The sequence below is a fragment of the Carcharhinus amblyrhynchos genome, chromosome 3 (assembly GCF_965287045.1).
Source record: "Carcharhinus amblyrhynchos chromosome 3, sCarAmb.v2.hapA, whole genome shotgun sequence".
NCBI classification, from domain to species: Eukaryota; Metazoa; Chordata; class Chondrichthyes; order Carcharhiniformes; family Carcharhinidae; genus Carcharhinus; species Carcharhinus amblyrhynchos.
The window spans coordinates 7,526,372-7,539,823 of NC_137326.1; the positions used below are offsets into that span (position 1 = coordinate 7,526,372).

The following is a 13,452-nucleotide window of genomic DNA, read 5'->3' on the forward strand; positions in this document are numbered from 1 at the left end:
TGAAGATAAAAAAGGGATCAAAAACTCCAGATTATAATTTGTCAAAGAATGATGCTATTCCATCCACCATGCTTACGCTGTTTCTTTACCAACCCCCTGCTTTCTCCCCACAGCCCTGGAAACTATTCATTTTCAATGATTATTCATGGAAAAAAAAGGCAAAATTAGAATTGTTTCAGTATCACGAGAACATGGAATGCTTTACCACAAAGTTGCTGAAGTAGATACTTTATTTTGTTCAAGGTATAGATAAATATTCAAAAAGGAAAATGATAAAAATACAGAAAAATGGGATTAACATATACAGTTCCAGTTGAATTAATGCCAGCAGCGTTCAGAGCCAAATGCCTTTATTGCATACTGTACATTGATAACTTCATATTTTCTTCAGTTTATTAATGTTACTCCTTCATTGCAAAGCATGAACACTACAAGTACTACAAACTTATAATAAAATTGTTCTTCATTTAGAAAGCACAATACTTGATGCATTTCCTTAGCTCAGTTCAGAGTGGACTGAGTCACAAATAAAAAAGTCAACCTACAATTCTCCATCTGTCTTGACCAGAGTGACCTCAGCCATGGTACAAAAACTTTTGACCTCTCTTGAGAATCATAGAGCTTTACAGCACAGAAAGAGGCCCTTTGGCCAATCATAACTGCATCGGCTATCAAGCACCTATCTATTCTAATCCCATTATCCAGCACTTGGTCCGTAGCCTTCAAGTGCTCATCTAAATGCTTAAATGTTGAGTATTCCTGCCTCTACTAATCTTTCAGGTAGTGACTTCCAGATTTTCACCACCCTCTAGGTGAAAATATTTTCCCTCCAAGCCCCTCTAAATCTCCTGCCCCAGACATTAAATCTATGCCACTTGATTATTGACCCCTCAACTAAAGGGGAAAAATTCTTCCTGCCTATTTCTCTCGATTTTATACATAATGGATCCCCCTGCTCAGTCTGCTCTGCTCTAGAGAAAACCTCTCTTCACAGAAGAAATGCTCCAGCCCAGGCAACATCCTGGTGAATCTCCTCTTACTCTTTCTAGTACAATCAGGACTGCATACTGCTCTAGCAGTAGCCTAATGAACAGTTTATACAGTTTCAACATAACTGTGAAAAAACAGGTTTAGGCTATTGCATGGGAAGATCAGCCATGACCGTAATGAATGGCAGACCAGGCTTGAAGGGCCAAATGACCTCCTCCTATCTTGTATGTTTCTATAACCCCCCCCCCGTTCTTATGTTCTATGCCTTGGCTAATAAAGGCAAGAATTCCACATGCCTTCTTAACCACCTTATCCATGCCCCAGGTATCATTCCAAGGTAAGTAGGAAATAGAGCGGGTTTTCTGCACCTCATGATCACCCATTGACTCCTTTTGAAATGCACACGGTGATGCCCAATAAGAACTGGATCAGACGCAACTATAATGCTATCAAGGCCTATAACCAGTCAATACTCAGTTTCTTCATTCATACAAGAACAAAACAGTGATGTTGGTGAAACTTCACATCCAAAATCATGAAATTACCAACAAGACTTCAATAAAAATTAGAATAAACATGAAATAATATGCAAATATAAATTACACATCAAATAGTCGATACAACAAAGACCATCTCATGAGATTACAAACACTCCACATTCTGCATAAATTTGGCACCACGTGCAATCTCAACAGTCTTTCCAACTCTGATTTCGGATCGTAAAATCTTTCACTTTTTCCACTCAAAGGATTTGGTCCTCGAGTCAACTGCAACAAGAGCTCCACTCCATCTGAGTCCTGCAGAGACACCCAAACGGCACAGTCTAACAGAACCTCCTTAGCTAGATTACGATAGCCTTGAAAGTACAGAATCCCGAGAGATGGGTCTTTGACTCCCTGTTAAACTGCCAGGCCAGTTCTGGGAGAATTGAAGAACAGCCATAAACAATCCAAATCAGCTGTTTCTGCTCTAACCCTGCTTTCAGTGTTTGGTCCTTTTTAATTTTATTCCAGTTCCACATGTGTGTGCTTTCTCTGTTCTTTCCCTGCTGCAGCTTTGCCCCTAGCCACATGGCTTCTGTATGTCAAACTTCCTTCCTGTTGGGTTTTTCCTTACTCATCCGTGGGACATGGGCATCATTGGCTAGCCAGCATTTATTGCCCTTCCCTAGTTGCCCTTGGGAGGGTGAACTGCCTTCTTGAAATGCTGATACAACTGAGTAGCTTGCTAAGCCATTTCAGAGCCAACCACATTGCTGTGGCTCTGGAGTCACATGTAGGCCAGACCAGATGAGAATGACAGATTTCCTTCCCTAAAGGACATCAGCATTCTGGATGGATTTTTCTACCATTCAATCAGATCATGGCTGATCCTTCCCTAGTAACAAATCCACCTTCCCACCTGTTCCATAGTTTTATTAGAAATATGTCTATCTCCATGGTTTCAAGGTCATTAGCAGATTCTTAATTCCAGAAATTTTGTATTAAATTCAAGTTCCACTATCTGCTGTGGTGAGATTCAAACCTGGGTCCCCAGGACATTAACTGAGTTTTTGGATTAATAGTCTAGCGATAATACCATTAGGCCATTGCCTCCCCAAATGCATCCAGGTCAAAAATTGCCTAGGTCACACGGGCCAGTATTTTTACCATTCAAGAAAATTGTAATTGATCCCTTTACAACTGATAAAACTCAAAGCCATTTTAAAACAAACATTCTTTGAAAACAATTATATATTTCAGACATTTTAAAGGAATTATAAATTTTCCTTACACTTTTATTGCTTCCAGGTCAAAGTTTCTCACTGTATGCAGTGTCTTCAGGAAAGAAAGTAAAAACTCAAAGCAAAAGTGATGTTTGTGATAGGTTCAGCTCATTTTGTAATGATCATTTGCCTGTGTTAAGATGTCTTTTTGACAGTGAGACAAAAAACAACAAAGGAACATATGAATTAGGAACAGGAGTAGACAAATTCAACCCTTTGAATGGCAGAGCAGGCTCAATCAGCTCATGGCTGATCTCTACAGCAAGTTCTACAAATTCACCAACCTCTGCATGAAGTAGTTCAGCCTCATCTCAGTTTTAAATCTACCACCTCTCAACCTATATCTGTGACCTCGTGTTCTAGATTGCCCTACAAGGGGAAACATTTGGGGTACATTTACTTTGTCAATACCTTTAAAAATGTTATATACCTCAATGAGATCCGCTCTCATCCTTCTAAACTCCAGTGAGTACAAGTTCAAACTGTTTAATCTCTCCGCATATGTCAACACCATCATCCCCAGAATCAATCTGGTACAGCAGAAGTTGACTTGTACCATGTTACTACCTCTACTCCTCCCTCGTCTATACACAGAATTTGATATCCTGCACCGAGTGAAATTCATACATCTCAGGGGATGATTTGGACTCGCACACAATACAGTTTTGAGCTGATGCCATCTGGATGTTATTTTACTCCCTAGTGCCTGTAATTGCAGACACCAAAAAACTGGATTTTCAAGGCACCAACTCTACAGTGACTTGGTGTTGTAACTGTTGCCTTTTGTGTGAAAGCTTTCATTCTGGATTCTGACTTCAAACAGAATAAGACAAGGATTCAAATTCCAATCGTCCAAGCTAACTGAAAGCTTCATTCAAATCCTTACCAAATAGAAGTGGTTTTAAGCTCAGCGTTTTCAAGTAATGTACTTTATTTGGGACAAGATCCACTTTCTGCATGTGACCAACCTGCAAAGAAACAAGAAGTTGTTAATATATAGTGATAAAATATGAATATCAAGGGTGCAAATCAAGCTGACACATCCAGTAACTGATGAGCCAATGTAACAGAAATTAAATACATTCTCATGTTAAGAGCTTGCATCAAAATCATTTTAAGTTGCAAAAGTGGTGAGCTTTTCAATTATTGACCCTCCCAATAGCCCACCTGGATCACTTCTGACATTTTCCTTACATTAAGGTCAAAATAGAAGGGGTGGACCTGATGAATAGTCCTCTTCTCGCCTCAGTGCTGCACTTTGACAATATTATTTTGGTCATCCCTCCTCTGAACTCACCTCTCGTGCAGCTATTTACCATTTATATAGATGATCTGGAGGAGGGAACCGAGTGTATGGTGTCGAAATTTGCGGATGACACCAAGATTGGTGGAACGGCAAATTGTGCGGAGGGTGTGGAGAGTCTGCAGAAGGATCTAGATAGGCTGGGCGAATGGGCCAGGAACTGGCAAATGGAATTTAATGTTGGCAAGTGTGAGGTGGTCCACTTTGGTAGGAAGAATGGTAGGAAGGACTATTACTTACGGGGCGAAAAACTGCAGCAGGCGATGGTGCAGAGGGACCTCGGGGTCCTTGTGCATGAGTCGCAAAAACCCAGCCTGCAGGTGCAGCAGGTGGTCAGGAAGGCGAATGGGATGCTGGCCTTCATAGCGAGGGGGATTGAATATAAAAGTAGGGAGATCTTGCTGCAGCTGTATAGGGCATTGGTGAGGCCGCAGCTGGAGTAGTGTGTGCAGTTTTGGTCGCCGTACTTACGCAAGGATATTTTGGCCTTGGAGGGAGTGCAGAGGAGGTTTACTAGGCTGATGCCGGAGTTGAGGGGGTTGAGCTATGAGGAGAGGCTGAATAAACTAGGCTTGTACTCGTTAGAGTTTAGAAGAATGAGGGGAGATCTCATTGAGACGTATAAGATGATGAATGGGATGGATAGGATAGAGGTGGAGAGACTCCTCCCGCTCAGAAAGGACAGTAGGACTAGGGGGCACAGCCTCGAGATGGGGGGGGGGGGGGTTTAGAATGGAGTTGAGGAGGAACTTCTTCACTCAAAGGGTGGTGAATCTCTGGAATTCTCTGCCCTTTGAGGTGGTGGAGGCTGCCTCGCTAAATATTTTTAAGACGTGGGTTGATGGGTTTTTGATAAGCGAGGGGATTAAGGTTATGGGGAGAGGGCGGGAATGTGGAACTGAACCACGACAGATCAGCCATGATCTTATTGAATGGCGGGGCAGGCTCGAAGGGCTAGATGGCCTACTCCTGCTCCTATTTCTTATGTTCTTATGTTTCTTCTCAGCTCCAATTATGCTATCACACATTTTCTCCTCCGTCCATTCTCACCAAACTGAAATGAAGACTCATCACGCTGTCTTCCAATTCATTCTTTGCAAGATCTCAACTCTCTGGAAGTTCTAGTCTCTCCCAAGTTGGTCTTTCTTCCTACAACCCAAAGGTTGTTAAAATCCAAGCCCAATGCAACGAACAAAGGACCTGTCTCCGTGCTGTACATTCTATCAAATGTTTGATGTATCTCACAATTGATACAACACAAAGGCGGCCTTCAAATGAGCAAATCAAATCATGGGCCAAAGGGCCTCTTCTAAACTGTATGATTCTATGAAGATAAATATTTTAATACACAGTGAAAGAACTGCACTGCAAAATCAAATATTCTTTGTCAATAACAGCATTTTCACAAAACATTTATTTTGTGGTTCCAAATGCAACTAAGTCAATAAGTCACATGTCCCTGATCAAAATTATTTGTTCTTTCTCCAAGTCTGTCGTTTCAGTGCTGTTAACACTTTGTTTTCCCAGTGTATCACTTGAACTGCACAGCACAGGGGGCTATTCAGCTCAGTAAGATGTGTCAATTCACTGAAAGAACTATTGAATTAGTCCCTGACTCCAGCTCTTTCCCTATAACCGTGCATACATTACATGTAGGCATTAACCAATTCTCATTTGAAAGTTCTTATTGAACCTACTGTCACCAGCTTTTCAGACAATGCTCGCCTAATGGAAACTTGCTGCACTAAAAAAAATGCTCTTCCTGCCATACCCCAGCCCGCTTCTTTTAGCAATAACTTTAAACCTGTGGACAATATGACTGACACCCTGTCATTGGAAACAGTTTATTGCTATTTATTCTGTCAAAAAAAGTCACTCAATTTTGAATTAAACTTCTCTTTGACCTTCTCTGTTCTTAGAGAAATAGTCCCACTATCTCCAATTCACTAAAATCCCTTGTGGCTGGTACCATGCCAACAAATCTCCTCTGAATCCTCCCCAAGATCTTGACATTCTTCCTAAAGCAATAATTCACACAATACTCCAACTGGATTTGGCCACTGATTTATACAAGCAAAACCTCCTTGCTGTATTCTATAATCATATTCAAAATCTAGTGCATTTTTTAAAAACAGCTGTATTAATTTATCATAGTAAAAAGTCTGACAACACCAGGTTTAAGTCCAACCGATTTATTTAATAGTACACTATCTTTCGGGGTTAGTCCCTTCATCAGGTGAATGGAGTGTTCTGGCCTCAGACAGAGCATATAAAGCACAGACAGTTTACAGATGACTGATTAGAATGCAAATTGTAATCTGTAAACTGTCTGTGCTTTATATGCTCTGTCTGAGGCCAGAACTCTCCATTCACCTGACGAAGGGACTAGCCCCGAAAGCTAGTGAGTGTACTATCAAATAAATCGGTTGGACTTAAACCTGGTGTTGTCAGACTTTTTACTGTGTTTACCCCAGTCCAACGCCGGCATATCCACATCTTAGTTTATCATGCCCCCTGCAAAGTTTTGTGCTTGTGAAGTTCCAGGTCTCTTCACTTCTCTTTAAATTTGTACCATTTTCTCAATATTGCCTCATCTCATTCTTCCTTTTGAAGTGCACCACTTTACTGCATTAAATGTCATCTACTGTCTATGAGTCCATTTCACCAGACTACGTATTCTGGAAATCGGTTAATATATGTATTCTCACTCACTCTGCTCAATGTTGTCAGTGTTATGCCCAGTCACAGAATAGTCATAAAATCATAACATCCCTACAGTGCAGGAGGAGGCCATTCAGCCCATCAAATATGCACTGACCACAATCCCACCCAGGCCCTATCCTCATAATGCTATGCATTTACCCTAGTTAGTCCCCCTGACACTAAGGGGCAATTTAGCATGGACAATCCACCTAACCCATACATCTTTTGGCTGTGGGAGGAAACCCACGCAAACACTGGGAGAATGTGCAAACTCCACACAGTGACCCAAGCTAGGAATCAAACCCAGGTCTCTGGTGCTGTGAGGCAGCAGTGCTAACCACTGTGCCAGCATGCCACCCTAAAATTTAAGTTTAAGCATTAGCATCACAAGTAGGCTTACATTAATATTGCAACAAAGTTACTGTGAAAATCCCCTAGTCACCACACTCCTGCGCCTGTTTGGGTACACTGAGAATTTAGCATGGCCAATACACCTAACCTACATATATTACAAATGGTGGGAGGAAACCAGAGCACCCGGAAGAAACCTATGCTGACACGGGGTGAACGTGCAAACTCCACACAGTGACCCAAGCTGGGAATCAAACCCAGGTCCTTGGCCCCAGGTGAGGCCGCAGTGCTAACCAGTGTCATTTTACTTTTTCTCTCCATTTCCCTCTCCCTAACCAGCAAGTGCTCCAGCCCAATAAGTCCCAAAGCTCCCTCAACCTTCTAAATTTCAGCATTCTCTCCAAAACTCACTTTATTCCCATCAGCCTTGCTGTCAGCCAACTCCAAACTGCTCCAGTCCCAGTGTTTTCCCCCCACCACCAGGTCTTAATTTGCCTCAACCACTCTGGCTCCCGCATTTCACCCCTTTGGGCATGTCCCTATCCATGGTCTCTAGCCCGTCCCAGTTAGGCCTATGCCCTCTGTATCTACCCAGTCTATATCACCCAGTCCTCCCAACATTCCCCCGCTGCAGCTAGTTCATTTCACTTGCCAGCCCTCCTATGCCCACATGACATCTCCATTGCCACTCCCTACCCATCTGGCCCATTCCCTTCCAGCTTCTTCTCACACTGCTGGTCATCGAGGCTGAGGAGTGACCTTGTAGAGGTCTACAAAATAATGAGCACAGACAAGGTAGATAGTCAATATCTTCTCCCAAAGGTAAGGGAGTCTAAAACTAGAGGGGAAAAAAAACTAGGTTTAAGGTGAGAGGGGAAAGATACAAAAATGTCCAGAGGGGCAATTTTTTCACATAGAGGGCGGTGAGTGTCTGGAACAAGCTGCCGGAGGTAGTAGTAGAGGCGGGTGCAATTTTATCTTTTAAAAAGCATTTAGATAGTTACATGGATACAATGTATACAGAGGGATATGGGCCAAATGCGGGCAATTGGGATTAGTTTAAGAGTTTTAAAAAAAAGGGAGGCATGGACAAGTTGGGCCAAAGGGCCTGTTTCCATGCTGTAAACCTCCACGGCTCTATGATCATCATTGTTTCCTCCTTTTTCCAGCCCCACCACCTGTTCCCTTTGGTCACAATCCACTGCTTCCCCCAATCCTCCCTCTCACCTGAACTGTTCTCTGGTTCCTTACTCTGTCCCATCCCACTGCAACCCACCGCCCCCCCCCCCATATTCTCCCTGCAACACACCACCATATACCCTACCTTTGTTCAATCCACAACCTTCCCTCCTCTGACTTGTGCCTCCCCCTACCATGTCCACACTTCGTCCAGTCCCCACACATCCCATTCTTGCCCCATCTCCTCCTTCCCCTAATCGCCAGTGTCTCCACACCTGTCTCTGCATCCTCCTAAGCCTGACACACTCCACTCCAGCATGATCACCTCTCACTCCTCTAAACCTCCTCCCCCCACCCCCAAACATACTATTCCATCCCCCTCTGAACTACCTACCAACAGCCTGCCCTCCTCACCCCTCTGAGCAACCCTGACTTTCTATCCCCATTGACATCCACCTCCTCTTCCTTTGTCCCCAATGCCATCTCTCCTTCATGATTCACACCTTCAAAACCCTCACCCCCTGATCAAACCCATCCCACCCCTGAAACATCTCCTCTGTCCCTTCCCTGCCTCCCAGCTCCCTCCACACAGACTCCCATTCCCCCCTCCCCAAAACATCTCAGGAACCCCCTGCAACCAGCCCCCAAGTGTCATCCCCTCCCCGTGCTTCCCTGAACCCTCCCCTAATCCCTGCCCTCTCCTGTCTCCACCTGAAACATCTCACGACCCTCTGCAACCAGCCCCCAAGTGTCATCCCCTCCCCTCTGCTGTGCTTCCCTGATCCCTCCCCTAAACCCTGCCCTCTCCTCTCTCTCCCTGAGAGATCTCAGGGCCCTTTGCAATCAGACCCCTTATGTCATCCCCTCCCTTTGCTCTCTTGTCTCTCCCTGACCCCTGCCTCGTCCCCTAATTCCCGCCCTCTCCTGTCTCTCTCCCTCCCTCCTTGACCCCTGCCCTCTGACCCTTCCCCTCCGAAACATCTCAGGACCCCCTCCAATCAGCCCCAACGTGCCACCCCCTCCCCTCAGCTGCCCTGCCCCTTACCCTCTGACCCCACCCCCTGCCCTCTCACCTTGATGCCCTCCAGCCGGTGCAGGCGGCCGAGCGGGCTGTCGGCTTGCAGCGGGGACGCGGTCGCGGCCTCTAGCGGGGGCGCGGGCGGGACCAGCTGTTCCCGCGACGTGCCCGCGCCCTGCCCGAGTGTCGGGGGCGTGCCGGTCTCGGCGGGCGGGTGCGCGCTCTCACTCGTATAGTAGACATAGAGCAGCAGCGCCATCACATTGAGGATGTAAACGTGAACAAACACCATGACAACCACGAAATAGGAGCGGGAGCACACGCTGTCTTTCTGGGGCATCTTCAGCGGCCAGCACTGAGCAAAGCCCACCCGCCCGACTCCGGTAAGCGGATCCAGCGCCTCTCCGCCCTCAGAGCGCCTCACTCCTCCTGCCCTCCCCTCGCCCGCGGCCGTTATTTTCAAATCGGGGCTCGCGACTCGCAGCTTGCCGGACCCTCCCTCTCATGAACGTCACCACGTCTCCCCGCCCTCTCCTCAGCGTCATAGGGTCGCCCCGCCTCTCTGTCTACGTCATGGCGTACAGATCCTGCTCTCAAAACCGTTAGCGCGCCGCTCCGCCCACTCACTAACGTCACCGCGTAGCCCCTGGCCTTCTGAGAACGTCACCACGTCGCTTCACGTCGCCCTCGCCTCGGTTACGTCATCACGTCACCGTGCCATAAGGCAGGGAATTGGAACGTCTCCAAGCAGTGGTAATATCAACCGCCTTAATATTCGCTGCAGCATTTATCATAGCGTGTACAGCACGGAAGGAGGCCACACCAACAATAATCCCACCCTATCTCTGTAACCCACATTTGAGGAACTTTTTACAAGGGCCCTAATTGATTTCGTGGGACCAACAAGGACCATGCGCAGGCTACTGTGAGGAGCGCACAACCTCGGGCTAGAGGGATGCTCCTTCAAAACAGAGATGAAGAATTTCTGCAGCCAGGGAGGGCTGAATCTGTGGAACTCTTGGCCGCAGAAGGCTGTGGCGGTCGGGTCATTGAGTGTCTTTAAGACAGAGATGGATAGGTTCTTGATTAATAAGGGGATCAGGGGTTATGGGGAAAAGGCAGGAGAATACGGATGAGAAAAATATCAGCCATGATTGAATGGCAGAGCAGACTCAAGGGGCCGAGTGGCTTTATTCTGCTCCTATATCTTAGGGTCTTATGGACCCCTGCCTAAAACAAAAAGTGGGGATCAGTATTTGTTGTCCATATGGATATGGCTACTGGATTTCCAGAGGCCTTTCCATTATATAATATTGCAGCTAAAAGGCTTGTTGAAGAATTACTTATCTTTTTATCAGGTACCGTTCGGGGCAGCATGGCAGCATAATGGTTAGCACTGCTGCCTCATAGCTCCAGGGACCTAGGTTCAGTTCCCAGCCCCAGGTGACTTTCTGTGTGGAGTTTGCACACTCTCCCCATGTTTGCATGGGTTTCCTCCGAGTGCTCCATTTCTTCCCACAGTCCCACAGTGTGGGTTAGATGGATTGGCCATGCTAAATTGCCCCTTAATCGCCCAAGATGTGTACGTTAGAGGGGTTAGTAGGGTAAATATATGTGGTTACAGGAATAGGGCCTCAGTGGGATTGTTGTTGGTACAGACTCAATGGGTTGAATGGCCTCCTTCTGCACTGTAGGAATTTTATAATGTGGGCTACCCACAGAAACACAATCAGATCAAGGATCCAATTTAGTGTCAAGTTATTCAGGGAAATTATGGATAGTTTAGCAGTATAGCAATTTAAATCCACTGCATATCATGCAGGAACACAAGGTGGCATCAAACTTTAAAGATCACGTTAAGGGCCGATAGTCAGGATTATCCAGAAGATTGGTATAGAGGAATTCCGTTTATACGTTTTGCAAATAAGGCTGCACCTTCTGAATCAATTAAACTTAGTCCAATCGAATTATTTTTTGGTCATGAGGTAAAAGGAACACTTAACTTGAGCAAGTAGAAATTGATGAGTCAGCATTCTTGCACTCTGTACCAAACTTTAAGGAAAGATTATCTAGGGCTGGTGAGTAGCCGAGACAGCGTTTAAAAGTGGCACAGCATGTGATGAAAAAGGAAGCGGATAACAAATCAAAATTTATAGCTTTGCCCGTGGCGATAAAGTATTGGTATTATTACCAGTGGTAGATGAACCTATAAAGTAAAAGTTTAATAGACTTTATCAAATCAAAAGAAAATTGAATGAGGTGAATTGTTTGATAAAAATATCAGACAGAAGGAATACTCACAGAGAGTGACATGTTAGTTTGCTCAAACTGTTTTGATAGGGAAGGAAAGCAGAATAAGGATATGTCAGTTGTTACAACTCAAAATGTAGAGACAAATCCAGATGATCCTGAACTTGATATTCCTTAAATTAGATTGAACAATGAGGAGGTAATCAGAAATTAGGATCAATTGAGTAATTATCTGAAGTAAAATCGAAATGGCCTGAAAGAGTTATTTCAATCATGTAGAGCAATTTGTGGGAAGAAACTGGGAAGTACTAAAGTAATTGTGCACAATATAGATGCAGGAAATGCTGCTCCAATTAAGCAACAGGCATATAGACCTAACCCACTAAAGTTGGCACAGGTTGAAAAGGAGGTGGGAAGGATGGTTAAGAATTAAAGTGAATTGCAGAGAGTGGAGCTCACCCACATTGATGGTATCATAACTAGATGGTACACGATTGTGTGTGGACTATAGAAAAGTCAATGCAGTCACAAAGTCAGATTCATATTCTATTCCTTGATTGGAAGACTCAATTGAGAAGGCGGGACAAGCAAATTTCATTTCTTAACTTGATTTACGTAAAGGATACTGGCAAGTACCATTATCCTAAAGAACAAAGGAGATTTCGACCTTCATGACACCAAGTGCTGTGTACCAGTTTAAAGTCAGGCCGTTTGGAATGAAAAATGCATCAGCAACATTCCAAAGACTAACCAATAAGGTCAATTCTGGACTAACTAATTATGCAGTGTACATAGACGATCTGGTGGTTTTCAGTCAGATGTGGAAGGAACATTTGAAACATTTGAAAGAATTGTTCAGTCAATGTCAGGAGCCAGGCTTGGTGGTGAACTTGGCTAAAAGTGAATTTGCAAAAGCTCAAGCCACATTGCTAGGCTATACAATTGAACGTGATGAGATGGCCCCATGGAATGTGAAGACAAAGCTTATTGGGGTGTTTCCTCCATACCATCGACAACAAGGGAAGTATTGAGATTCCTGGGCCTGAGTGGTTACTACAAGAAATTCATGGCACATCTCAGCAATGTGGTCGCTCCACTGACTGAACTGCTGAAAAAGCACAGAAAGTTCCAGTGGATGTCTGAGCGTCAGGAGGCATTTGACAATCTGAAAACTGTTAGCCACTGCACCAGTGTTGGCAACACTGAATTATGCAAAAGCAGTCAAGGTGCAATTAATGTAAGTGATATGAGTATTGCTGCTGGATTGTTAAAAGTAGAGGGCAAAAGAATAGAAAGACCTATTGGCTGAGGTCTTGAATAACTTTTTTGTTTCTGTCTTCACGGAGGAGGACGTGAATAATTTGCCGGGTGTTAGAGATGGAAAGGTGGTAGGACTGGAGGGTCTTAATGACATTACTGTTACTAGAGAGGCGGTGCTCGACAGACTGGAGGGGCTGATTGTGGACAAGTCCCCAGGACCGGATGGAATGCATCCGAGGGTTCTGAAAGAAATGGCGGAGGTGATAGTGGATGCCTTGGTGGTTATTTTCCAGACGTCGCTGGATTCTGGGGAAGTGCCGGAAGATTGGAAAACGGCTAATGTTACGCCGTTGTTTAAGAAGGGTGCCAGGCAAAAGGCAGGGAATTATAGGCCGGTTAGTTTAACGTCTGTTGTAGGTAAAATGTTAGAATCCGTCATCAAGGAGGAAATAGCGAGGCATCTTGAGGGGAATTGCTTGATAGAGCAGACGCAGCACGGTTTCGTTAAAGGGAACAAACAAAGAACAAAGAACAACCCAGCACAGGAAACAGGCCCTTTGGCCCAACAAGCCCGCGCCGCCGCATCACCCTACACCTATTCTACCCTGCGTATCTACAAATAGAACCCCTGAC

The 13,452-nt window shown here is 44.9% G+C and overlaps 1 protein-coding gene across 1 annotated transcript in view; it reads right to left on the reverse strand.

Annotated features, from left to right (window-relative positions):
* The window catches only part of p4htmb (prolyl 4-hydroxylase, transmembrane b), a 57,679-nt gene extending 47,885 nt beyond the window's left edge, over positions 1–9,794 (reverse strand). Inside the window, exons 1-2 of the mRNA XM_080218658.1 lie at positions 9,365–9,794; positions 3,642–3,723 (exon numbers count right to left, since the gene is read on the reverse strand). Coding sequence (XP_080074784.1) covers positions 3,642–3,723; positions 9,365–9,649 — 367 coding nt within the window. The 5' untranslated portion in view covers positions 9,650–9,794. The remainder of the gene's footprint in view (positions 1–3,641; positions 3,724–9,364) is intronic.
* Between the last annotated feature and the right edge of the window lie 3,658 nt (positions 9,795–13,452).